This window comes from Myxocyprinus asiaticus, chromosome 19 (assembly GCF_019703515.2).
Source record: "Myxocyprinus asiaticus isolate MX2 ecotype Aquarium Trade chromosome 19, UBuf_Myxa_2, whole genome shotgun sequence".
In the NCBI taxonomy this organism is placed as follows: Eukaryota; Metazoa; Chordata; class Actinopteri; order Cypriniformes; family Catostomidae; genus Myxocyprinus; species Myxocyprinus asiaticus.
The window spans coordinates 23,580,625-23,608,451 of record NC_059362.1 but is presented as its reverse complement, the minus strand read 5'-3'; the positions used below and the strand labels follow the sequence as shown (position 1 = coordinate 23,608,451).

The 27,827-nt window shown below is 37.3% G+C and overlaps 2 protein-coding genes across 6 annotated transcripts in view; both read left to right on the top strand.

The window, feature by feature from the left end:
* The first annotated feature begins 52 nt into the window (after nt 1–52).
* Nucleotides 53–22,302, top strand: LOC127410238 (anaphase-promoting complex subunit 4-like). Of its 2 annotated transcripts, none has more exons than XM_051645398.1 (29): nt 53–205; nt 810–927; nt 1,118–1,223; nt 1,347–1,479; nt 1,807–1,881; nt 3,396–3,422; nt 3,599–3,643; nt 3,730–3,814; nt 3,920–4,027; nt 4,463–4,546; nt 4,643–4,729; nt 4,914–4,978; nt 9,826–9,868; nt 9,984–10,060; nt 10,136–10,236; nt 10,494–10,545; nt 10,638–10,693; nt 10,788–10,834; nt 12,086–12,142; nt 12,235–12,291; nt 12,384–12,477; nt 12,914–13,011; nt 13,563–13,624; nt 16,697–16,735; nt 16,875–16,976; nt 17,101–17,196; nt 17,321–17,488; nt 17,746–17,869; nt 21,164–22,302. In XM_051645398.1, the coding sequence occupies exons 2-29, from the start codon at nt 820–822 to the stop codon at nt 21,407–21,409; spliced, it is 2,442 nt and encodes an 813-aa protein (XP_051501358.1). In that variant the 5' UTR covers nt 53–205; nt 810–819; the 3' UTR covers nt 21,410–22,302. The 2 variants fall into 2 exon arrangements, with proteins under 2 accessions (XP_051501358.1, XP_051501357.1); XM_051645397.1 differs by having other exon boundaries at nt 1,807–1,883; nt 3,368–3,422.
* A 1,198-nt stretch (nt 22,303–23,500) lies between these two features.
* The window catches only part of LOC127410041 (SLAIN motif-containing protein 2-like), a 45,132-nt gene continuing 40,805 nt past the window's right edge, over nt 23,501–27,827 (top strand). For 3 of the 4 annotated variants that reach the window (XM_051645043.1, XM_051645042.1, XM_051645041.1), the window contains exon 1: nt 23,501–24,199. In XM_051645043.1, the coding sequence (XP_051501003.1) occupies nt 23,724–24,199 (476 nt within the window). In that variant the 5' untranslated portion in view covers nt 23,501–23,723. The remainder of the gene's footprint in view (nt 24,200–27,827) is intronic. The other variant, XM_051645044.1, reaches the window with a different exon arrangement.

Genomic DNA, 27,827 nt, shown 5'->3' with positions numbered 1-27,827 from the left:
TTCCGTAGTCATCATTTCATTGGCGTGTCAGAGTGATTTCTCATTGGTCAGACGGTTGTTTTGTAGCATGCGCTTTATGAACATGCATCTGTTCAGAGTTAAAGTGTGGGTCTAGAGATGTAATAAATCTGTTTCTTTATACGCTAGAGAGGAATTAAGAAGAAGAACTGGATTGTAGAGTTTATCGTCAGTCGCTATCTGTCTAGTAAGTGCACAGATCCTTGCACAAAATCTGGCTAATGTGCAGCATCGCAGTATTACGCTTACATGTACTCTTATACAGTAGTTATACATGCTGTTGTAACACTTAATGTGTGTCTTTCTGGTGAAATTCACTAAGTCGGTTTTGTAAACTGCTGTAGTACATTAAAGGGTAACACTTTACAATAAGGGTCCATTCGTTGACATTAGCAAATTAATTATATATAATTAACTAACATTAAACAGTGTGTTTTTGTTGTTGTTGCATGTACTAATCTTGATTAATGTAAATTTATGAATATACAATTGTTCATAAAAGTTCATAATGCATTAACTAATGTGCTAATATATAGTGGAATTTGCATGAACCAAGATGAATAAATGTTGTAAAAGTGTTGTGCAGTGTTGGCTTATGTTAACTTATGTAGCTAACTAATGTTAGCAAATATAAACTTATTGTAAAGTGTTAACATTAAAAGTGTCTCTTATTATCTTAGTTGTCACTTATGTCCAGCAGATGGCACCAGTCTGTGATCAGTGATTTGTAAGACTCTGATATGAGTTGATTAGCATTTAATCTGTACTAACTGGCCTCTTTTCCACCGTAGGGTTTCAGCAATGCCTGCTTTTCGTCAGGTCGGGGAGAAACAGCTCCCAAATCCAATTCTGTACATGGCCTGGTCTCCGAAGAGAGATCTGATTGCCCTGGCTAACACTGCAGGAGAGGTTGGGATCTTACTTAATTTGCTTTATATGGTGTTTTATATGTCACTATGTAATATAATTTCTCATAAGGATGTATTGGGTCTTCTTTGCAATTAAAACACACTATTATGTGAAACTATGCAACAGGACATTGCAACCATTCACCTGTAACAGTGTGAAGGAGAATCGTTAGACTAATCTGTCATTACAGCTTCTCCTGCATCGCCTTGCCAACTTCCAGCGTGTTTGGAGTTTACCACCCAATGAGAACACAGGAAAAGAGATCACATCACTGGCCTGGAGACCTGATGGGAAAAGTATATTGAATTAATATTATGACTGCTGTATATAAAGCATAATGTGTACTATGTGCATTAAGGTACCTGTATGCAAGATGCATTACAACATGACATTTTATAACATTTGGTTGTTGTCAACAGTCCTGGCATTCAGTGTGGGAGACGTGAAGCAGGTGGTGCTGTGTGATGCAGAGAAGGCAGAGATCCTCCACATGTTCCCAGTGCAATACCCCGCGTCCTGCATGCACTGGATGGAGGTGCAAGATGACAGCAGGTGTGTGTGCTTTTAAATTTTATGTAATTATAATTTAATTATATTTATTTATAACACATTATACATTTGCACATATACAGTGAAATTCTTTTTTTCACATATCCCAGCTAAGCTGGGGTCAGAGTGCAGGGTCAGCCATGATACGGCACCCCTGGAGCAGATAGGGTCAAGGGCCTTGCTCAAGGGCCCAACAGTGGCATCTTGGTCGTGCTGGGGTTTGAACCCCCAACCTTCTGACCGCTGAGCCACCACTGCCCCATTCCCAGAGAGGATCTGTGTTGTTTCTCTGTAAGTGACTTAGTTTGAACCTGTTTATTTTTTCTCTAGCACATTGTCCTCATTCAGCGAGTCAGAGGATGAGTCCAGCCGTTTCCTTCCAAAGTTACCAACTCTTCCCAAAAAGTGAGAGACTTTGTTACTTGCAGTGTTAATTTTTACACAGTTTTCTGCTTAGTCATAGTTTTAGTTTTTTGATGAAAATGTCCTTTAAAAGTAGTCAATATTCTGTTAACTATATTAAACTAAATTAAAATTAAATGCAAACTCTTTTAGTTGATGATAATGTGCAAAATGACAAAAATGTGTGCAACAGACCAGAAACTTTAATCAAATATTCAAATATTTAGAAAAAACATTTTCTTCATTTAAACATGTATCAAACATATAAGAGAAGCTACATACAAAATCCTGCAAAACATTCTTTGTTGTTAAAACCTGAGCTCCTGAAATAATCGCATATAATGAATATACTTATGTATTAACTACTCTTTAGAAGTTAGCCTACTGTATTCTGAATTCTTTATGCTTTAGAGACTTAATAATTTTGTGTGTTTAGCCAGATCAGGATATTGCATTGCATGTAGCACATCTTTTACGGAAACTGCATATTCACAACACAAGTTACGCATATCATGACTAGCGCTTAACTTAGTTCAAGTACACCAGTTAATTCGCTTCATTGTCTGTGCAAATGTAAGTTGTAAAATGACTTTTATGTTGTCGATATAGATAATAATCTCAGGTATAAATAGTAAGTGTTTGAGTGTGATAATTAAAGGGATAGTTCACCAAAAAATACAAATTCTCTCATATTTTACTCACCCTAATGCCATCCCAGATGTGTATGACTTTTGTGTTCTTTATTCTGCAGAATACAAAAGAAGATTTTTAGAAGATTTTTCTATTTCAGCTCTGTAGGTCCATACAATGCAAGTTAATGGTGACCTTTCCAGCTCCAAAAAGCACATAAAGGCAGCATAAAAGTAATCCATAAGACTCCAGTGGTTAAATCCGTCTTCTATGTGTAAGTCCTTTTTTACTATAAATCTTCACTTTCACATTCTGAAAGTGAAAATGAAAGTTGAGATTTATAGTAAAAATGGATTGAAGTATTGATCTGTTTCTTACCCAAAGTGGTTAAATCGCTTCAGAAGACATATATTAAACCACTGGTGTCATATGGATCACTTTTAGGCTGCTTTTATGTGATTTTTGGAGCTTCAAAGGTCTGTTCACTATTCACTTTCATTGTAAGGACCCACAGAGCTGAGATATTTTTCTAAAAATATTCATTTGTGTTCTGCAGAAGAAAAAAAGTCAAATGCATCTTGGATGGCATGAAATTATGAGTTAATTTTCATTTTTGGTTGAACTATCCCTTTATCCCCTAAAATAAAACCGGTTCATTTTGCAGGAAATCAAAAAACCCTTGGTCAACGAACGTTTTCCTCAGTGATTGACAGAGATCTCGTTGACGAGGTTAATTTAACACCAGTTACGTGCTTTGAGAAAGCTCTGATTTATATGCCTGAGAACAATGCCTGACCCATTTTTTTCCCTGCCTTTTTTCTTGACAAGCTTTTCACATTTTCCAATTGTTTTTATGGGTTTCCTTTTGTGTGTGTGTGTGTGTTCAGCTACAGCACAACATCAAAGATATTTAGGTAAGATTACATTTTATATGCTTAATCGTTGATTATGTATGTTTTTCTTTGTCAAAATCTTCACTTATTGATTGACAGTCTGCATGTGTGTGACTGGCTATGTGACTGTGCGTGTCATTGACTGTGTGGCTTTGTATGCTCTGGTTTTTCCTTATGTTTTGTGTTCTCTCATGCAGTGAAGAGAAATCAGATGAAGTCACAACCCTTTTGGGGGACGTGAGGTCAGTGCTCTAATGCTCTAAGACTGGGTAAGCCTGAGACTTTCCTGATGATGTATTTTGATTGATGTGTTACATTTGCATTGCAGGCTCAATATTCTCGTGGTGGGTGGGCCATCTGGGTTTGTAGAGCTGTATGCGTATGGCCTATATAAGATTGCCACGCTGGGTGGGGTAAGATGTGATCTAAACATGCTTTTTATCAAGACACTCACAAATACACTCTCCCTCCCTCTCTGACAGTTATTTAAAATGATTTATTTTAAATGTCTCTCTCAGATCTCAGGGACCTGCCGTAGTCTTGGACTGTCCAGTGACCTCAAGTCCCTCTCTGTTATTACAGAGATCAGATCCACAGAAGACAATCCTGAGATTCATTACATACAGGTGAGCTGTTGACATGGAAACCTCAGATTTATTTCTTATCATTTCTATCTAAATGCTTTTCACTATCAGCATTGGGCTCTCTCTATTACTACAAAACCATATCTTCTCTTTGGTTCGATTGTTCAATTTAATGTGTACAGTGGCCGCTTACTGTATGTAACGGGTTAATCCATGCACCCAGAAACCGTACCACCTAAACTGCAAGAAATATCCTCTTTGTAATCATATCCCATTTTTCAATGAGTCCTATATAAATGTATGTGACTCTTATTTATTGAAGGTGGTTTTTGTTGCAGCCTGTGATTTGCAGTAGTAACAGATTGCAAATAAACAAAGTGCAAACTGGTTGATGACCAGACTAAGACCAGATTACATGTGGCATCTCTACATCATGTGGCATAAATCAGTGTAATATCAGTGGATTGTCTGTTGCAGCTGGACACTGGGCTGCTTTCTTCGTGTCTGCCTGAGTTGACCAAGATGGCACGCAAGTTTACACATATTTCAACATTGCTACAGGTGAGGGTTTTCAAGCTCCTGAGTTTTGCAGTTGCCCTGTCAGTAGATGCACAGAACAAACATTTCCGTCTATCTTTTGGTTTCTGTTTCTTTTAGTACCTGCGTCTCTCTCTCACCTGTATGTGTGAAGCATGGGAGGAGATTCTTACGCAGATGGACCTCCGCCTCACTAAGTTTGTCCAGGTTAGATGTCATCACACTGTAGCCAATCACAAGCAGGCAAACATAAAATATTCAATGAATGAGACCCTTAAAAGCTTCTGGGAAGCCATTGTAATAGGCTCTTTTTGTTCTTTAGTTTATTATGAGGCATTCAAGACTTTGTATTATTTTCTGGCTGAACTGAATGGGACATGTTGTTTCACAGGAAAAGAACACAAGCACTCAGGTTCAGGATGAGTTTCTGGAGCTACTGCTGTGGGGTCATGCAAGGTACACAATTCATATTAAAAACCCTTTACAGGAACACTAAGAACATACTTTATCTTCAAAACATCTTAGTAGTGCTGTCAGTCGATTACATTTTTTAATCGTGATTAATTGCTTAATTTTTTGTAGTTAATCGTGATTATTTGCAGATTTTGAAAGTGCTGAAACTTGACACTATATATACTTCTTTTCCTGTCAAAATGCATTTTTTCCATCTTAAGAAAGAAAACAAAACAATTTGTAACAATATAATGCTTATTTAACATTTTCCAAACAAAGCTTCCATAGTACAAAGACAGAATTGCACTAAAGTAGCACCAATTCAAGTAACATAAAACATTTCCCAAAGTCAAAGTGGGAGTTTGACTAATTGAAAGAACTAGTCCCCATATAGGTTGCATATTCATTGCAATGCACATTTAATCTCTTAAACTCAAATACTCCAAAACATTAATGTGCCTGTAGACTGTGGCTATCCGCTTTGTTACAGCAATCATGAAGCTGTGTTCATGATTCACATAAGGACGGCAACGCTAGCGGTGCTTTGAAATCCACATGAAGATCGTTTACAATCAAAAACAGCTCATTCTGTGTTTTGTGGTAGTTCAGAGTTGTTAAGCTTCTGTGGTAATTAAAATGCGCCTTACACAGGCGGAAAAATACTTGATTTCTATCACAAGTCCCATCTGGGCTTGTTGTGTAAATCAAATAGCATTACGAGCTCATTTCTTCATCATTTTATCACAGAAGCGCTGTTTTGTGTGTGTGTGTGTGTGTGTGTGTGTGTGTGTGTGTGTGTGTGTGTGTGTGTGTGCAGAGATTTTTTTATTTACTAAGATAACAACCTCCGCGGCTCTATCATAGGAGGGAGCATAATGGTTAACTAGTGTGTTACGAGAGTACCGCCCATAGAATGTCTATGGGACCGCACGTTATGCTTTTTTATGCTAAGCTTGTAGGCTCACCTTGGTAGAAGGGCTCTGGTGTATGTGTGTGTGTGTGGCTGTGTCTCGTTTGGAAGGATGCGTCCTCCAGAGGTCGCATTTGTCGGCCGCATACGTCATTGAGGCTGTCTTATTTCATAAAAGCGAGTAGGACACTTCGAATGCAGCCTTCAAATGCGACCTTCTTTCACAGGAATTTGGAGGATGCATGAGGTGTATCCTTCATGGGCACTCACAACCCACAATTCTTTGCTTCAACGGAAATGTCTAAAAAAAATAACGCCAATTTGCCCGTAAATATGATGTTCAAACACAAGTAATGTTAATTCCCAAGTTGAAGTACCTCAGTAGATGGGTGCAGAGTATATAATATGTATAATTATATTAATATATAATTAAAATAAAGTATTAGAAGTAGTACACCTGTAAAATCTATTTTCTTTTCTCTTTACATCATTATAACTCTCCTAAAATGTACCTCATGCATTCCCTTCTAAAGGGACTTTGTTCCCTTCTCACTCAAAGCGCTCGCGCTTGTTAAAGAGTGGTGTGCTGTCATAGCAACCATGTTACATTCCGTTTCCGTTCGTCCTATGAAGGCCGTCTCGTTTAAACGAGACTTGTTAAAGGAGGACACTTAGTATACTGCAGCCTTCAAAGGATGCATCCTTCCAAACAAGAGACAGCCGTGTGTGTGTGTGTGTGTGTGTGTGTGTGTGTGTGTGTGTGTGTGTGTGTGTGTGTGTGTGTGTTGTGAAGTGTGCATCAGTGTAATGACTCCGGGCGGACACATTACAAAGGTTCCGCCCTTCAAACAAGTGTTTATGCTGGCGTATTAATGATAAATGCGTTAATCGCGATTAAGAAAAATGAATGCTTTAAACATTTTTAATTAATCACATGCGTTAACGTGTTAATTCTCACAGCTCTACTTAAAAGATGTTTGGATCTCTTCTTTTTGAAAAGTACATGTGCTTTCTGACCTATCACGGTGGTAGGGTAGTGCTCACGATAAGCCATTAGGGAAAGAGTGTTTGAGGCAAATTTAAAGGTGCAATTGCATCATTCTGTCATTGTCATTGTTTTAATGCAGTGGTTCTCAACCTTCTTTTGATGAACGCCCCCTACTTCATTCCCTTATTTACTATAGTAAATTCAAGGGTGGTCATGTAGAATCAGGTGCTGAATTCAAATAGTTTCCACGTCTCGCGCGTGCTTCTCACTGGTTCTCACAGTGCTGCAATGATCAGAGGTGCACGTTTAAGAGCTTGAGACCGGTCTGTGAGTAAAAACACACCTGCTTTGTGCTCACGCTGCTCCATCCATTTTTCAGAGGTTGTGACTTCATCTATCTATTTGATGCTGCTAAACCAGATACTTCAGATGCATCGCTAGACTTCAGAAGCAGATGAACCGTGGTACAAATGCATACCAACCCGTATAATGGAGTCTAGATAAACATTTTAATGCAAACAGGAACTTGATGATAGATTTGATTAACATGACTGATAAACGCCCCCCATTTGTAACCTAACGCCCCCCTCTCTACTAATTTGCTCTCTGCGCCCACTGGCATCCTTTGAACGCCCACTTGGGGGCGGTATCGCCCCCGTTGAGAATCCCTGTTTTAATGCAACTATGATTAAGAGCTCTATTTTCGTGACCGCACTAGTTGCAGCGCTACGCGCAATAACTGTGCTCTGCGTCTTATCTAATTTTATTGAGCTCACTAAAATTCTAAACACAAATTTCGTGCCAGCGCAAGTAGGCGTGGGTGGAAGTGGTTGCGCTATTTGTGGGTATATGCATGTAAACTGTAGGTGTATTGTATGTTAATGGACTGGTGCAAAGTTTGCTATTTTCCTGAGAAATAGGTCATTGGGCTAAGATGTCTGAGAACCACTTCTATTTTCAGCGTCAGTCTAATCTCAGTTCCTGCATTTGCAGTTTAGGGATTCCACCAGCAGATGGAATCCAAGAGCTATCGATCAATTTTAATACCAGACATGATTTGTGTGTCAGTAGATCAATGTCCATCCATCCATCGTCTATAGCCGCTTGTCCTATGTAGGGTTGTGGAGAAGAACCTCAGAATTAAATTGCACTTGACCCAGCCCATTAGTGCTTTTTGCGTGTGATTTCGCCAACCCACTTGCGCCTAGACTTAGCACATGCTTGCACGAAAATATAAAATTGTAATGACAATGCCTAATGACTTGGCGCATATGACATATCGCATAGCGCTGCACTTAAAGGGATAATTTACTTACCCTCATGCCACCCCAGATGTGTATGACTCTTTCTTCTACAGAACACTAACGAAGATTTTTGAGAAGAATATCTCAGTTCTGTAGGTCCATACAATGCAAGTAAATGGTGACCAGAACTTTGAAGTTAAAAAAAAAAACACAAAATGGCAGCATAAAAGTAATCCATGTCTTCTGAAGCATTCTAATCGATTTTGGGTGAGAACAGACCAAAATATAACTCCTTTTTCACTGTACTTGTTGCCATTGCAATCTCAAGGCACGGTCATGATAAAGTGATCAAGCTCGATTACACTTCCTAGTGCTTGACGCATGCGCAGAGCTCGGAAGTGTAATCAAGCTTGAAATCATGACTGCCAAGGAGACTGATGATGTCAAGATTTATAATGAAAAGGAGTAATATTTTGGTCTGTTCTCACCCAAAAACAATTGGATCACTTGAGAAGACATGAATTAAACCATTTGAGTATTATGGATTATTTTTATGCTGCCTTTATGTGCTTTTTGAAGTTTCAAAGTTTTGGTCACCATTCACTTTCATTGTGTGGAACTACAGAGCTGAGATATTCTTCTAAAAATTCTTTGTTTGTGTTCTATAGAAGAAATTAAGTCATACACATCTGGGATGGGATGAGGGTGAGTAATTAACGATTTAAATTTTTTTCATTTAAAAAGTAGTGCTCTGAAAAATAGGGCCCTAAATCTACTGATGTTTGTGTTTACTCTAAATGTCCAGCGGAGGGCACCAGATGACCTTAAGCATGATCCTTTTAACAGTTTTCTCAATTGATTGGTAGAGTATAGTTTTGTAGCTGATTAAAAGAAGAAAAAACAAGAACAATGTCTGTGACTCAGGCCCAGCTCTGATTTTGCTCATTTTTGACACATGATAATCAAATCCTCACCCTCAGTGTAATTAAGCAGGACACTTCTTCAAATCTTGTTTGGGTCTTTAGAACTTTCACTTTGAAGGGAGAGCAGAAGCTAAAAGACATCCTCACAATATGACTTGCACTGCACACAAATAATATTGGTGTTTATATTCATGTATTGGCATTATATTCATGATGTTAGCCAGAGGGGAACTGGCCCCCACAGTGAGCCTGATTTCCCCCAAGGTTATTTTTCTCCATTAACCAACATCTTATGGAGTTTTGTGTTCCTTGCCACAGTCGCCTTCTTCTTGCTCACAGGGGTTCTAAATTCAATTATTATTTAACTATTTAATTTGTATACACAATTTACATTCATATTTAATCAAACTACACAATGATCACTCTAAGACCCTATAGATATTAGTTTCATTTTTTGTTTTTGTTAATGCATGGTTTCCTGTAAAGCTGCTTTGAAACGATGTGTGTTGTGAAAAGCGCTATACAAATAAAAATGACTTGACTTGACAATATTACATAGAGCTCAATACATCTCAACTAATTGTCAATCTGTTTTCAAAAAAGGTCAGAAGGAAAAACAAAGTGCAAGAATCTGCCTTAACAGATAACTGTTAATGAGTCTTTAACCCACAATGAGAAGGTTTTATAGGAAAAATGATTTTCCCTTTAGTAGTCCTTGTAGTGACAGTTAAAGCGTTTTAAAATTGTGAACTTACTGAACATATAATTCCGTCTTTTTCTTTCAGCCCTGAACTTCAGGCTCTGCTCATGAATCAACTCACAGTCAAGGTAAATATATCTGGAATTAGCATTGGCTCACTGTATTTATTGCAGTAGCTTCTGTCATTAGTCACACAAGTATGACTAATTTATTTTGTTATAAAAGTATTTTTTAACTGCTTAGGGTTTGAAAATGTTGGGCCAGTCTATTGATTCTTCCTACTCAAGTATCCAGAAACTTGTTATCAGTCACTTACAGAGGTATGTATAATTCAATAGCCCTTTAACTAACATTAGATCAATGCATGTACATTGAATGTCTCGATGTGCACACAGTGGTTCAGAGGCTCTGCTGTATCATCTGAGTGAGGTCAAAGGGATGGCACTCTGGAAGCAGAAGTTTCAGCCTCTTGGCCTGGATCCTTTGGTCATCGAGGGTAAAAGTCTGACTATTTGTATACTCTTATCACTCCTGATTAATCTGAGACATTTATTTATCCCTTGCAGGTGTAATATTCCCTCAGTTGTCATTCTACTTGATCAATTTAATTGCAATTATTAAAAGATATAATTATGCTTTTTCTGTCATTTAAAAAAAGTTTAAAATTAGTACAAGTTTTAGATGGGGTATGTCACACCGCAAAATAGATTCTAAAAAGTATTCCATGTCAGCTATCTTTATGTGTCTCTATAGATGCTATTGTAGCAGTGGGCTCTTTCACCCTGAAGGCAAGTGAACTTTTACAGTAAGTTTAATCTTATTATATCCACATTGGAGGGTTTGATTGTCTGTACATTTCATAATTAAACTCCTCTCAATTTATTGTCTTGATTTTAGAGTCATTGATAAGAGTATGAAGAACTTTAAAGCTTTTTTCCGTTGGCTGTATGTTGGTAAGATGTGGCTTTTGGATGAGCATTAGCTTTCAGATTAACTGTGTGCAATGTGCATATGTTTTGTAATGTCACAGTTTTTGCTTTTTCACAGCAATGCTTCGAATGTCAGAAGATCATGTTCCTTCTGAGCTTAACAAGGTGAGAAAGTGTCATGAATCAGAAATTGACAGACATGAAGAGTGATAGATTGTGGGTGAAGAAAATGGTGATTGTGGGAGATTTAGTCATGCAAATAATTATACTCTCTCATTCATTATACATTTACATTTATTTATTTAGCAGATGCTTTTATCCAAAGCCACTTACAAAAGAGGAATACAGCATAAGCGATTCATCCTCAAGAGACAGTAATATGAGAAGTACTGTAGTACAAAGTTTCAGATTGCTCAGAAAAGTACAAGTAGAGAGGAAAGTGAGAGACAGTGGTGAAAGAATGGATGAGAATGTTTTTTAGAAGAAGATAGTTAGTGCATTAGTATGATTGGGTCAAATGTAGAGGAAATATATCGGTTTTACCGATTAATTGGTGCCAATAGTTGCTTTTTGGAACTATCAGTTATCGGCAAAAATCTATGCCGATAGTTGCAGATAGGTTGTTTTTGTTTTGTTTTTATTCTGTGTCCGGGGCTGGAGGATTCTACAGTTATCTCAACTGAATAACAATATTCATTCATATTTTTATCCTCACTTCAATGCTAATTTTGTTGTTTTGATAAATCAAGTGTTCTAAATTGAAGCGATGGCTTGAAAAAAACAATGCGACAATATGGAAATGTGCCACGTCCGCACATACATCGTGTCTCCGACGATAATAATAATTATGAATAATAATTAAAAACCTCATCTGGTAAAATATATACACATATATAATCTGGTGAATATATATAGGATATAAAAAACGTATAAAAAACTTAATTTGGTAAATACTCAAATATAGAGCATTGTAATGGAACCAAGTCTCTGTCATTTCAAAATTAGTCCCGAAAAAAGTATGTGTATTCATTGTTCATTGTCCCGCGTTATGCTCCAAATCTTCATTTTCTTCTGGTTATTATTGGGATTTTGGTTGCACAATAAAATGCATCTGGGATTTTATTCATTTTGGACTTTTGTAGCCTCAATGTCTGTTCCAGTCACTGTAAGGAAAGTCTAAGAAAGTTTTTTAGCATTCTATAAATTGATTTTAAAAACTTTATCAGCCGATTAATCGGTTATCGGACTTTTCCACCACCTCGTATCGCCAAAATCCACTATTTAATCGACCTCTATTCAAGTGCTCACACAAGAGATGCATCTTCTTTCATGTTTTGATTCTACTATAATGGAGAGATTTACCATTGATATGAGTCATATTTCTGCTGTAAATAATGTTAGTGTGGTTTATTTCAGATGACTCAGAAGGATCTGGCTTTTGTGGCTGACTTCCTGTCTGAGCATTTCAGTGCTGTGAGTGAATGACAGACTCATAATTTAACATTAAAAAAACATTTGCGGAGCCCCTCTAAAGCTAATCTTCTTGCATTCTTTACCCATTCCAGAATGAAGAGCTATTTGATCGGAAAGGGAAGTATTTTAACGTTGAGCGTGTCGGACAGGTGAGGGCCTTCATAATCATAATAGTGGGGTTTTGCACAGAAGTGCAAATTCTTTTCCTCATTTTGTAACATGCTTGATCGATTTCTTGTAGTACTTGAAGGATGAAGATGAAGACTTGGTGTCTCCACCCAACATGGAGGGCAACCAATGGGTGACATTTGTTAAGCAGAGCATTCACCTGAAAGGTAAAGTCACAACAACTTATCCCAGGTAATCCATAAATCTTCAGTGGTTTAATCCATGTCTTCTGAAGAGATCTGATCGATTTAGTGTGAGAACAGACCAAAATGTAACTCCTTTCTCAATAAAAATCTTGACATTGCAGTCTCTTGGCATGATCATGATTTCAAGTTCGATTATGCTTTCTAGCTCTTGATGCATGCGTCAGGTGCTAAGAAGTTTATTCAAGCTTGAAGTCATGATCACCAAGGAGACTGCAGTTGTCAAGATTTATAGTGAAAAATTTGTTATAATTTTGTTTGTTCTTATTTAAAACTGATCGGATCGCTTCAGACGACATGGATTAAACCACTGGAGTCTTATGGATTACCTTTATGCTACCTTTGTGCCCTTTTTGAATAGAACAAAATGTAATTACTAGTTTGTTACTTATTTTTGCAGACAGTCCACTGCTCTTCCCCACATACCCACAGAAGTCTCTGCACTTTGTCAAGAGAATGATGGAAGGCACCATTGATCTGTGCTTACAGAAACCAGCTGTGAGTCTCTATCACACAAACTTTCTCTGTCTCTGATGTTGGACACATAATGTAAACAAACTCAATTTTACTCATGTTCTGTTTTGAAACCGTATAATTTGGAGTGACAAAACTTGAGCTGTTTTCAGCCTTTTATTATGGATTGGGTAAGTTTGTGTTTGCTGAGTCAGTGTTTTTGTGTTTGTATGAGTTGTAGACAGACATAAGAGTTGTAAAACACATGAGCTGCAATATGAGTCCACAACAAAGAGCTATCTGCTTAAATCTTCTCTGCTCTCTGTAATATACAAACACAATCTTGCCCTCAAAAATATACAACCTTTCACAACATTGATGAATACTTTGATCTCTCCATCCAGGGAGGCTCTAACTTACCTTCTCACACAGATACTCTATCCATTAATATGATGTTTCCTATCACATCTCTCAATTTAATATAACAGAAACATTTCCTACATTAACTGTAATGCTTTACCCTTTCTGCTGGCCACTCTTCTCATAGTAATAATACGTCTGATTCCTGACCATATGCCTATGTGTTTGTGTTTCAGGAGGTCATTGGACGTTCAGTAAAACAAGCCGTGTGTTTAAAGCTGTACGCTGTGCCTGAGAGGTAATCCATGATACACATGGTAAATCAAGAAACGGTCTGAAACAGAACCACCTATAACCACTTTGAGTCATAGCGAACATACTGTCATTTAAGTACTGCAAATAACATACAAGGTCCCCACAGGTCCTTAAAATGTCTTAAAAAGTTTTGAATTCAGTTTTCTAAAATTTAAGGTCATACAAATCTTAAGTATCTTAAATGGTATAACAAAAGTCTTAAATATCATTTAAACGGATAGTTCACCAAAAAATGAAAATTCTGTAATCATTTAGTCAATTTCATGCCATCCCTGATGTGTATGACTTTCTTTCTTCTGCTGAACACAAACAAAGGTTTTTAGAAGTATATCTCAGCTCTGTTGGTCCATACAATGCAAGTGAATGGTGACCAGAACTTTCAAGCTCTAAAAATCACATAAAGGCAGCATAAAAGTATCTCATATGACTCAAGTGGTTAAATCCATATCTTGAGAAGCAATATGATAGGTGTGGGAAAGAAACGGATCAATATTTATATCCTTTTTTTTTTTTTTACCATAAATCTCCACTTTCACTTTCAAAATGTGAAAGTAAAAGTAGAGATTTATGGTAAAAATTGATTTAAATAGTGATCTGTTTTTCACCCAAACCTAAACTTCTCAAGATATTAATTTAATATGGATTATTTTTTACTGCCTTTATGTGATTTTTGGAGCTTCAAAGTTCTGCCCACCATTCACTTGCATTGTATGGACCTATGGATATATTCTTCCAAAAATCTTGGTTTGTGTTCAGCAGAAGAAAGTAAGTCATACACATCAGGGATGGGATCAGGGTGAGTAACTGATGAGACAATTTTCATTTTTGGGTGAACCATCCCTTTAAAGAGGTCTTACAATTTGGGGATGGAAAGACAGGAATTTTAAGATGGCGTAATGTGATTATTTAACTGTAAAATGTAATTAAATAAATAAATATTCTGTATGTGCTGCATGCTTTAAAGTGAATACGTAAACTGTTGCTCATTCTCGAAGCACATGGGCAGCTCATGATTCAGTGTTTTCAGGGGTTCCAGAGCGTTTCACTGTCAGTGAGTACCAGACATTTAAGACAAGTGATTGCTGATGATGTACATCATTATTACTGCTCATATTTGTTATATGATAATGTTTACTTTATAGTGTTTATATTGTAATACACTGTAGGTGATTGTAAGGGTGCATATTTTATTTCCCTCATCTGTTTGCCTGATCAGCTGGGAGCAAAGACATTTCAACATAAGAGTCCCCTGTGAATTTCGAGCTTGTTTATAGTTAAAAGTCCCGTGTTAATCTCCAGATCTTTTTTTTTTTTTTTTCTGGTTATTATTGTAGGGTTCCCACACATCCTGAAAAACCTGGATAACCTGGAATTTTGCAGTGTAGTTTTCCAGTCATGAAAATATAATTACCTAAATGGCCTGGAAAATAATGATTTGCCCTTGAAAATATTTTAGTATAATAGAACTGTTTGAATGTGTTGCAGACAAGTTTTTTGTTACATGTAAAAAAAACAAAAAAAAAACATGGTAACAATCGGGACTTGGTATAGGTGTCAAGTACACAAATTTGTCTAATTCTGTCACTGCCGGCGGCTGCACATTGTGTAACGTAAGTGGCCAACTGACATGAACGGATCCCTGTCACATATTTTCTCTGCTCATCTGCTGTCATCTTTGCTCTGCTCCAACATAATGGTTTAAGTATTGATATAGAACAAAATAAGATTTTTCGTTTCAACATTGCTGTTGTGTTAACCACAAAAACATTTGAGTTATAAACTTCAGACAACGATGATGGTCGGACCACTGTTTTTGTTTTTTTAAACAAATTCACACTGAGTTGGTAGTGTGGTTGGGAACCTTGGGATTTGAAAACATTTTTAATAATTCAGTGATCAAAGTCTGCTTATATTGCGGTTACTACATGTAGTATGCAGAATACACAGACGGAATCACGGAATCTAGTCATAAAAATGTCATGGAATATGATATTTTTGGATGGAAATGAATGTTTGTATGCACAGTTAATAAAATAAAAATTGTGATATGTCCTAGTGTGGTCCTTAAACTGCAAAGTTCTGTGATTTAATTTAATAAATGTATAATCTGTGGGTGATGCGCGCTTCAAAATAAATGTGTGAAGCTGGCTGCTCATACACTGAAAACACCACATCATGATTCATCATGCGCACTCTTGTGTGCGTGAGTTAACAGAGAGCAGAGCACTCTGAAGTGCGCAACACATACAGACTGTGCATTTAATTAAATCACAGCTTTACAGTAATCAATAATCACACTGGGCCATGTAGCAAACTGCTTATCTGGAGGTGAGAAACTACAGTCAAAAACACACAGAAATGCCAAAATAAAAGCTCGATGTAAATGGACACATCTATTTTTGCTTAAATATTACAGTTGTTGGGCACATAAAATGTCCTGGAAAATTGTGCCCTGAAAAGAGTGGAAACCCTATTATTGGTATTTTGGTTGCACAATAAACTGCATCTGGGATTTTATTCAATTTGGACTTTTGTAGCCTCTGTCTGAGCTGCCCTGTTATATAAAGTCAAGACCAAGTACACTTTTTAACACATTTAACATTCAGTCTATTTTAGAAACTATAGGCAGATTAATCTGTTATCACCTGTCTTGGTCAACCTGTAATTCACATGTTTTGATTGTGCACAAACTAATTTTAATATGATCTATGATTAAATATAATTCTTCCATGGAGTTTTGAGTCTTGAGTACTTAAACTTACACATACCCTGTTTTGCTGATAAGTAGCCTTGTTGAATGTGTGCAACAACTTTAGTAAAAGAGTCTGTGGTACATGATTTATTTTGTGATTGTGTGGGTTTGTTCTGAAAATACAGTATAATTTTATTTGTTCAGGTCTTTAAAAAGGTCTTAAAAAGTCTTAAATTTGATTTTTAAAAACTCTGCAGCAATCCTGACAGCAGTTGTCATACTTTTGATTAACTGAATCAAGGTTTATATTATCTCTGACTGTTGATATTGATGATTTCTTTATTTTCATTATATTTTTGATAGCTCTGAAAATACACAAAGGCTGTTTGAGCTGCCATCACTGTAAGTGATTTAGTTATATCTGTAAAACTCTAAATAAAGAAGGTGGTTTTGTTATTTGTTAGAATTATTATAAAGTACACATGGAATACAGATAATATTTCTAAACAGTGTTATGATCATAACAATGTTTTCAATGCAGGTGGAATGATAAGAAGGCTGGTATGCATTATGTAGTATTCTGCATGCCAGAAATCTCTCCCTCTAAAATCTATATATTAAGGAGAGCAACAGACCCTAGCAGGTATACATACGTCGCTCTTTTATGCTTGGAGTTTGTCTTTTTAACTTCTCTTTATTGATGTAAAAAGAAACATATTTTGTAAAGTTGACATGTATAATAATTTGTGTGTATTTGTGCATTTTAGGTCTGTGCCTAATGGTCTGGTGGCCCTTAACATCAGCTCTCCTCTCAGTTCTAGTATATCCAGTATAGATGATGAAGTGCCAGCATCAAATTCTGTGTAAGTCCATCTGATTCCTGTTGAGGAAAAAAAAAACATATTGCCATGTTTTTAATCTTTGACTATGCATTTCTGTTAGTGTGTGTGCATCACTATTTTAATGGCAGTACAATTGCTATTTTAGTGACTCCATGTATGGTTGCCTTGATGCCTGTTTCTATGATGATGAAACATTGACCGTGATATTGCGAAGTCTGGAAGATGATGAGAATAAGATGCGTGTCCTTGTTCAGCTTCCTCTTAACTCTGCTTTATGCTGGGAGGAGGAGTTCTCCTGGGACCTTATGCTCAGGTGCAGCTTATCTATTGATTTACACCAATCAGCAACCTGTTGAATCTCATCTTTAGCTTGAACAAAATAAACTATGTAATAATGTCAATGCTTGCCAATGTGAACATTGGTGGTCCTGAATAAGAGCTCTCTTGACATGTGTTCTTTGGTGTGTGTGTGTCTGTCTGTCTGTCTGTCTGTCTGTCTGTCTGTCTCTCTCTCTCTCTCTCTCTCTCTCTCTCTCTCTCTCTCTCTCTCTCTCTCTCTCTCTCTCTCAGACTGGAGCAGCAGACTAAAGGGATCCCTGTCCAGGTTCTGACCTGGGGAAGCCAGAGCAGAGATCTGGAGAACATTAAAGCTCAGTTTGTGGTTGTTAATGGGATTCGCAAAGTGGCCTGTCTGGTAAGAGTGACAGCCTTCAGTGCGTCATTGATCATTTCCAAATACTTGAATCTTTATGTATCAGTTTAATTTTACTTCTTTAGCTCTGGGGCATTTTTGGGCTGCTGTCTGCAGTTTTTCACACTGAAATTTTAAAGCTCACCATTTACACATACTGTGGACTAAGTGCAAAAAATTGGTCAGATTTTTCAGAAACCCCACCAAAAAAAAAAAAAAAGACTCCAATTATTCATAAATAATATTGTATATGTTTACAGTCTTATGATGAATATATAAAAGTTTGCATATCCTGGCAGAAATTTTGGCATTGATTTTGAAAATATGACTGATCATGCAAAAAAACTGTCTTTTATTTGAGGATAGTGATCATATGAAGCCATTTATTATCACATAGTTGTTTGGCTCCTTTTTAAATCATAATGATAACAGAAATCACCCAAATGGCCCTGATCAAAAGTTTACATACCCTTGAATGTTTGACCTTGTTACAGACACACAAGGTGACACACACAGGTTTAAATGGCAATTAAAGGTTAATTTCCCACACCTGTGGCTTTTTAAATTGCAATTAGTGTCTGTGTATAAATAGTCAATGAGTTTGTTAGCTCTCACGTGGATGCACTGAGCAGGCTAGATACTGAGCCATGGGGAGCAGAAAAGAACTGTCAAAAGACCTGCGTATCAAGGTAATGGAAATTTATAAAGATGGAAAAGGATATAAAAATATATCCAAAGCCTTGAAAATGCCAGTCAGTACTGTTCAATCACTTATTAAGAAGTGGAAAATTCAGGGATCTCTTGATACCAAGCCAAGGTCAGGTAGACCAAGAAAGATTTCAGCCACAACTGCCAGAAGAACTGTTCGGGATACAAAGAAAAACCCACAGGTAACCTCAGGAGAAATACAGGCTGCTCTGGAAAAAGACAGTGTGGTTGTTTCAAGGAGCAAAATACAACGATACTTGAACAAAAATGAGCTGCATGGTCAAGTTGCCAGAAAGAAGCCTTTACTGTGCCAATGCCACAAAAAAGCCCGGTTTGCAATATGCCCGACAACACCTTGACACGCCTCACAGCTTCTGGCACACTGTAATTTGGAGTGACGAGACCAAAATAGAGCTTTATGGTCAAAACCACAAGCGCTATGTTTGGAGAGGGGTCAACAAGGCCTATAGTGAAAAGAATACCATCCCCACTGTGAAGCATGGTGGTGGCTCACTGATGTTTTGGGGGTGTGTGAGCTCTAAAGGCACGGGGAGTCTTGTGAAAATTGATGGCAAGATGAATGCAGCATGTTATCAGAAAATATTCGCAGACAATTTGCATTCTTCTGCACGAAAGCTGCGCATGGGACGCTCTTGGACTTTCCAGCATGGCAATGACCCTAAGCACAAGGCCAAGTTGACCCTCCAGTGGTTACAGCAGAAAAAGGTGAAGCTTCTGGAGTGGCCATCACAGTCTCCTGACCTTAATATCATCGAGCCACTCTGGGGAGATCTCAAACGTGCGCTTCATGCAAGACAACCAAAGACTTTGCATGACCTGGAGGCATTTTGCCAAGACGAATGGGCAGCTATACCACCTGCAAGTATTTGGGGCCTCATAGACAACTATTACAAAAGACTGCACACTGTCATTGATGCTAAAGGGGGCAATACACAGTATTAAGAACTAAGGGTATGCAGACTTTTGAAAAGGGGTCATTTCATTTTTTTCCTTGTTGCCATGTTTTGTTTTATGATTGTGCCATTCTGTTATAACCTACAGTTGAATATGAATCCCATAAGAAATAAAAGAAATGTGTTTTGCCTGCTCACTCATGTTTTATTTTAAAATGGTACATATATTACCAATTCTCCAAGAGTATGCAAACTTTTGAGCACAACTGTATATAAATCTTTTTTTTGTGGTCCTAAATTTGTAAGCATGTAATTCTGGTTCTGTTCACACCATCTCCCTCCAGAAAGTCTTATTTTATTCCACTAGATCGCAGCAAGTACAAGACATTTTTTCTCTCTATCACTTTCCGTCACAAAATGCCGATCTGAAATGTAGGTGGTGCTCTAGCACATTTTAGTCCTCACGGATGTGCTTGTCCATAGACATTCAGTCTAATTTTCAGTTCATGCCCCACCCCCACCACTTTAGGTGTCATTAGAAAGCTGCGATCCTCCTTTTTGCAAAGATGTCTAACATTACATATATTTCCAGTGATTTGTTTAGCATGCTTTTCACACATGCAAGCTCACAGACAAGTAAAAAATGGCAAATGTTTTAGAAAACTGCCTAAGGTAAAAGCAGATATCAAGTTTTTTGCTGTTTGGGGCTTATTGCAGCAGTGATTGGTGCATAAAAGAGACGTTTGTATTTGATGTCTTACAAATATCATATTTTTCAGATTTTAAGCTTTCAAATGATACCACACATGCCTGACTTATGTATTCGGAGACTATAATGTTTTTTCACGACATAGCACCCCCTTTTGGACCTGCCGTTGGGTCCGCAGAGTTGAAGAGTTTAATGAGAAGTGACTGAAAACTGTTTTAAAGATATGGAAATATATGTACAACTATTTTATTTCATGTTTTATTTTTTACAAAAGTAATAATGAACATCAGACCATTGAATTTTATTTGTTTATTTATTTTTTGGACAATAGCCTAATGTAACTTTACCATAACCACCTTCGGGGTGCATCAGTTCTAAATTATTTAATAGCATGAAGTTATTCTGCTGATACCACATGTACCTGTACATGTCTATATAATGTTTTTTTTTTATCTCAAGACATTTCTTATGCAACCAATTATCACACAGCCCACACAGCTTCCAACAGTCCATGCCGCTTTTACCGAGAAAGAATGCAATGCGCTCAACAAACCTGGAACTTCTGTATTTTAAAGCCATGCAGTTAATCAGCACTTTTAAGTGTCTGCCAACCAATCAAAATCAAGGATTCAACAAGGCTGTTGTAGTGACTGGTATATTCCTGGCTTTTGACTTCAGATAAATTACATTCCTTTTGTTATAGTTTCAGTTTCTTTATTTAAAACTTGACTCAAAGTTCAAAACTGACATTTCACCTCCTAGTTCAAGCAAAATTGGTGTGCTTCCCCAGTCAAAAAACACCTGATTTATTCTTCCTGTGTGCTCACCTACACCTGTTATGCCCAAAACATGACCCAGTGAAGTTACAAAAAAAAAACCATTCAATATTATGAGCAACAATAATGCAACACTCCTACAGCTGTCGTGTAGCATATGTAAATGATGTCTCTTCTCTTGTCTCATCAGCTGAGTGCCAATCTGAGGCATGTACGTGTGTTTGAAATGGATGCAGAGGAGGAAGAGGAGGAGGAAGAGCGTGCTGATGAGTCACAGGAAATGAGCTTACACCAGGATAGACTTGAGGATACATTAACCAATCAGAGTGACACTGGGGAAGGAGGAGATGCAGGGGGCGGGGCTGAAGGTTCTCAGGTGACAGGGCAAGGGTCAGGAGGCATTCTGGATGACACTGCAGTGTCAGATTCACTTTGAACATGAATCATATCTGACACCTGAACTATGCACTCTTCTACAAACTCAATCACTTCATGATCACCAGTTTTGGTCATGTACTTTATGTACTAAAAAACAATATATTGTGATAAAAAAATCTAATGAACATTTCACATTCTCATTTGTAAATAAATGGATTTACTTTATAATAAGCTTATTACATGAGTGAGTAGGGTTGTAATCCCTTTGTATTAATCCAAACTTCAATGTGTAGGTGTCTCCCTAGGGCCAGGGGTCTAAAGGTACTGCAGGGGGTCCTTGGTGAAAATATATAAAACATTATATATAAATATTCTTTCAAATAGTTAGAATAGTCATTGTGAATTTTGTAGATGAACAATATTACATCATTTACATATATACCACTTGCAACAGGTCATTAATGTTCTTATTGAAAGATATAATAAAGTGTTAGTGGAAAAATAGATTTTTTATATGGGGGGTCCCTGGGCTGGCTGAGAGTCTGAGTGGGGGACAGGGCCTGCAAAGTTTAGGGCAATAACAACTTTTCTTTCTGTCTTCTGTCACCTAGCAAGATGGACATTCCTAGAGTAGGGAGTAGGACAGAGCTAACACTTTCAGGTTTTAATCCAGTCCTAATCCAGATTTGTCCCTCGGTGCTGGGGCATAAATCCTAATTAGAGGTTAAATCCAAAAATGTCAGTGGTGTATCCGTCTGTTTTTAAGTGGCAAAAAAAAAAAAAAAAAAAAGTTTATTTTTTATTTTATTTATTTATTTTAAGCCACAGTTCTTAGTAACCCTAAGAAATATATATATATATATATATATATATATATATAATTTGTTTAGCCTTGAAAAATGTTTGAAAACTTTTTCTGAAATTTGTGATTAAGCTACTGTATGTATTCTCATGACGTGTATTGAAGGTGCAAGTAAAGAATTTTAATACCTTTTACTTGATGGTTAAACCACTTGACATTAAACCTTTTTATTAAAAATTAAACTACATTTTTTTTTATTTTATTTTTTTTAGAAAATGCTGTTTGAAATGTTTTTCAAACATATGTGAAACCACCATGGACACAAAGATTACATTTCTATGAACTTGACCAATTTTTTTTAAAGGGATAGTTCACCTAAAAATGAAAATTGCCATCCCAGATGTGTATGACTTTCTTTCTTCTGCAGAATATAAATGAAGATTTTTAGAAGAATATCTCAGCTCTGTAGGTCCATACAATGGAAGTGAATGGTGGCCAGAACATGCCACCAAAAAGCACAAAGGCAGCATAAAAGTAATCCATATGACTCCAGTAGTTAATTGTCTTCAGAAGCGATATGATTGGTATGGGTGAGAAACAGATCAATATTTAAATCCTTTTTTTTAACTATAAACCTCCACTTTCACTTTCTTCTTCTTTTGCTTTTGGCGATTCACATTCTTTGTGCATATCGCCACCTACTGGGCAGGGAGGATAATTTATAGTAAAAAAGGACTTAAATATTTATCTGTTTCTCATCCACACCTATCATATAAGATATGGATTTAACCACTGGTGTTGTATGGATTACTTTTATGCTGCCTTTGTGCTTTTGGGGCTTCCAAGTTCTAGCCACCATTCACTTACATTGTATGGACCTACAGAGCAGAAATATTCCTCTAAAAATCTTTGTGTTCTGAAGAAGAAAGTCATACACATCTTGAATGGCCTGAAATGTAAATGTACTGCTTTTGTCATAAACAGGAAACAATTTAAAGTGTAATTTTTATTTTTATAACAGAAAAGGAAATAAGAAAATCGAGACAATGGAGTATTTCAACATGCATCTCAGGAACAGCCTTTAGATGCAATCGTTCAACATGCAAATAGTCACCTTTTTTTATCCTATACCTTATATGGTTGTATAAGGGTAACAAGAGTGTTGTTCTGAAGAGTTTTACCATCTTTCAGACAACAATCTTTCATTAATCAAAAGTAACTAGATGTTTGTTTGTATATATCGTAGGGGTTATCGGAGTTAAAACATGCGCGCTCTTGGGAAGGGTCGCTCCCAAAACGTGCTCGTCCCCGCTGAAACACGTGATGACGTCTCGCACCTCTCGCTTCTCAAAGATATCCCACTTTGCGACTCTGACGGACAGTAAAGATGGCGACGGAGCCGACGGTGTGCACGAATGCCCGGAGAAGATGACGACGATAAGCTTAGTAACTTTCGAGCCGTGGCGTTGACAGTGCACCCTTTAAAGACGTTCCGACAACGGCTCGCTAACTTGTTGACTTTGGTGACAGTTGATCAAATCTAACGGACACAACCGGCTGTGGCTCTATCATGGAGGATATTAACTCAAACATAAACGCGGACTTGGAGGTGCGGAAGCTCCAAGACTTGGTGAAGAAACTCGAGCAGCAGAATGAGCAGCTCCGGAGCCGATCCAGCCTCCTTTCTTCTTCTTTCTCCGGCGGAATGTCGGGTAACCCCAGACCCGTGAGCGCCGGGTACGATTCTCCGGGAGAGGCAGCGGCGGGGCTCGCCGGGTTCACTGGGGTGGGGTTCGGCGGATCGAGAGGTTTTGGTGGGCTTTTGGAGAACTCGCGGCTGAGCCCCAGACGGTCATATCACGGCAGCAGTTACGGAGGGGGATATGACAGTGACAGCGCTTCTTGTGCCACCTCCAACACGAGTGTCACGTCATATTACAACGATTCGCTGGATTATATCGCGGACGGGGAAACTTCGGTGCTGGACGAGGTGGAGATCCTCGATCTGGAGGACATGGATTGCCTGAACGAAGATGAAGACAGCTGGTGAGTACAGGCAGACGGCTGTTGGACGCTGATCAGAGGAATAACCTCACACACCCTTCATGCGTTTCACTGTTTGACAGGCGAGCGCAGCTGTGTGTAGACGCCACAGAGAATGACGAGTCTTTGGAGGAATGTGCTTGATGCATTGTTACTGCATTGTATAAGCTCCACTGCCCCTTTGGCTAAGGGCTGGTGTTAGTTTGAGCATGTTCGATCTGTAGACTGCAGAACGATTGTCACTGATGGTCATCCGGTTGTCATCTCTGTTCAATGTGATTAGTGCCTAACGTCTGTCTGTCAAAGGCTGTGTCTCCAAACCAAGTGAGCTGCGAATCGAATCACATCACTGGCTCGTTCTGGGAACACAGTTTATGTGTTGCTGCAAGCAACAGTTTGCTGACTGGAATGATTCGGTTGGCATCACGCCACGGCCTGTCCTGCAGTTGTTTCTGATTTGTAGATCATTTTCATCAGCCCTTCAGTTGGGCCTAAAGGAATATTCTGAGTTCAGTACAAGTTAAGCTCAGCTGTTGAAATGTTGATTAACGCAAAAAATTATTTCGATTTGCTTCTCCTCTTTAAAAAAAAAAAAAAAAAAACATTCTGGGTTGTAGTGAGGTTCTTACAATGGAAGTGAATGGGGCCAATTTCTTGAGGATTTAAAGGCAGAAATGTGAAGCTGATAATTTTATAAAAGTACTTGCATTAATTCTTCCGTTAAAGTTCATATATATTTTGAGCTTTAAAGTTAAGTTAAAATCGTCGTTTTAGCGGACTTACAGTGTTTACATGTTTCGTTGTCATGGAAACGAAGGTGTAAAATTGCATATAACTTTACACAGAAAAGGTTAGTAAGCAATTTTCTCACACTAAAATGATGAGAACACGCATATTGTTTACGTCTCGTGGCTATACTTTTGAATCAGTGAGTATTTTAACATTTACCGATTGGCCCCATTCACTTTCATTGTAAGTGACTTACTGATACCGAGATTTTTTTTTTTTTTAAAGAAAAGGATTGATGATAAATCAATTTAGTAAAGATTGTAAATAAATTTGTGGTATAGAAAATGAAGCCTATTTTAATGTCCGTTTAAGGTTTTTTTTTATTTATTGTTTTTTTTTTTTAATTTGTGACATTATTCTCATTACATTATTTCAATATTCTCATTTTAATTACAAGAATCGTTGTATAACATATTTTTTCTGTAATACAGAAAAAAAATATGACTTATGTTAATGAGAATCATCATTAAAAACAATGGGAATAGTAAAATTAAAATGTCTGGACTCGTTACGGTAATGAGAGTCATCATTGAAAACAGTGGGAATAGTAAAAGTAAAACGTCCGGACTCGTTACGGTAATGAGAATCATAATTGAAAACAGTGCGAATAGTAAAAGTAAAACGTCCGGACTCGTTACGGTAATGAGAGTCATCATTGAAAACAGTGCGAATAGTAAAAGTAAAACGTCCGGACTTATTACGGTTATGAGAATCATCATTGAAAACAGTGGGAATAGTAAAAGTAAAACGTCCGGACTCGTTACGGTAATGAGAATCATCATTGAAAACAGTGCGAATAGTAAAAGTAAAACGTCCGGACTCATTACGGTAATGAGAATCATCATTGAAAACAGTGCGAATAGTAAAAGTAAAAGTCTGGCTCGTTACGGTAATGAGAATCATCATTGAAAACAATGGGAATAGTAAAAGTAAAACATCTGGGGTCCTTACAGTAATGAGAACTGTGGGTAAAATGTGCCTAAGTGTCCTGAACATAATGTCACAATGCAAAAAATCTTAATGGTCCTAAATGTAGTCTTCATTTTCTGTATGCAAAATATAATTACAAAAAACTTAATGCTAATCATCATTATATTAGTACTCCCATGGTACTGCCTTTCATGTTTTTAATGAAAATTGGCATATTTTTTACTGTACGGCAATACAGTAAAAAAAAAAAAAAAACGTTTGGAAAAGTAAAACGTTTGGATGCATTACGGTAGTGGAAATTGGGGGTAAAATGTTAAAGGATATTCCGGGTTCAGTACAAGTTAAGCTCAACCGACAGCATTTGTGGCAAAGTTAATTACCCAAAAAATATATATTTTTGACTCGTTCGTCTTTTTCTTTAAAAAAAAAAAAAAGTAGAAATGGAGGTTACAGTGAGGCACTTACAATGGAAGTGAATGGGGCCAAGTTTTGGAGGGTTTAAAGGTGCACTCAGTAACTTTTGCCTTTGTGTCATCTTGAACTTACAGTAGCTGGGCTTCCATCCAACTATTTTTATGTGCATTTTGAAATTGTGCATAAGAAATCCTGAATGGAAACGCTTGATATGCTAATAAACTTTCTAAATTCGCTTAAATTTTAATGCACTAGGAGGAGGTGGATTTTCTAGAGTTTCACATTAATTAAAATGCGCATTAAGGTGATGGTTTATTCACAAAACAATGACGTGTTTTGACTATTCGTACATGTTATGAGTGTGCGATAGCTTGATGTGACTAGCCCACATAAAGGTCTGCGCACAATTCTTTGAACATAGCGCTTGTCAATCGGAAGTGTTTAAAGCACAGCTGGACGATAAAGTGGGTCCTCACAATCCGCCAGAACAGTTTTGAGAGCAGGCGCTCCCAGGTATGCGGAGACTGGTGGTGTGTGGGCATTGCAGCTATTTCAGCCCACATTATATCAGATATTGCACTTATTCTGCTTTATCTCATGGATGCATTTAATAAAATTAGATACTTTCTCCAATCTTGCAAATAAAATTGTCCCCAAAGCAGGGAGAGGTTATTAAGCTGCTCCATCATGATAATGCACATTATGTAGTGGATGGAAACGTGCAACAATTTGCATTTTTTTTAAATGCTTAAATGCAAAACATTTTGGATGGAAACCCAGCAACTGACACCTAGAGGCGTGGATACAGCATAATTTAAAATCAATAGTTTTAAGTTTCAGATGCCATTGTAGAAATGTAGTATTCGCAGTCAGCCATGAGTACTTTAATCAATGAGTGAAAGCATCAAATAACAGGACAGTTACTGAGATTAAGCGAGTAGTATTCTGCTGGTCATGTGATTCTAACATGGCAGCCCCCATGTGCGGACCCTCTCCATGTAGAATATAAGGTTACTGATATGACTGGAGTCTTCACTTTCACTTCATGTGAGTTTCACTTCATTGATTTCCTACATGCAGTATATTGCAAAATATGAGTTTATGAGAATATGAGAACTTTTTAATGAGTAAAAAATTACTGAGTGCACCATTAACGGCAGAAATGTGAAGCTTATAATTAAAAAAGCACGCATTAATTCTTCTGTTAAAACTCGTGTATTATTTGAGCTGTAACATTGTTTAAATTGTAATTTTTACAGTCGTTTTAGGGTTTTTTGGCATTATATTGTCATAGCAGCAAAGTTGTAAATTTGGCTATAACTTTACATCGAAAAGTTTAGTGAGCGTTTTTATCACTAAAATCATGTTAATATGTTTATGTATTGTGGCTATACTTTTGAATGAGTGAGGATTTTAACATTTACTGATTGGCCCCATTCACTTCCGTTGTAAGTACTTCACTGTAACCTCAATTTTTGCTTTTTTTTTAAAGAAAAGG

Coding starts and splice junctions, on each gene's coding strand:
- LOC127410238 (XM_051645397.1), top strand. CDS start 820: ATGCCTGCTTTTCGTCAGGTCGGGGAGAAACAGCTCCCAAATCCAATT. Junction 1,480..1,806: donor GAGGTGCAAGATGACAGCAG/GTGTGTGTGCTT, acceptor TTTTTTCTCTAG/CACATTGTCCTCATTCAGCG. Junction 4,730..4,913: donor GCCTCACTAAGTTTGTCCAG/GTTAGATGTCAT, acceptor GTTGTTTCACAG/GAAAAGAACACAAGCACTCA.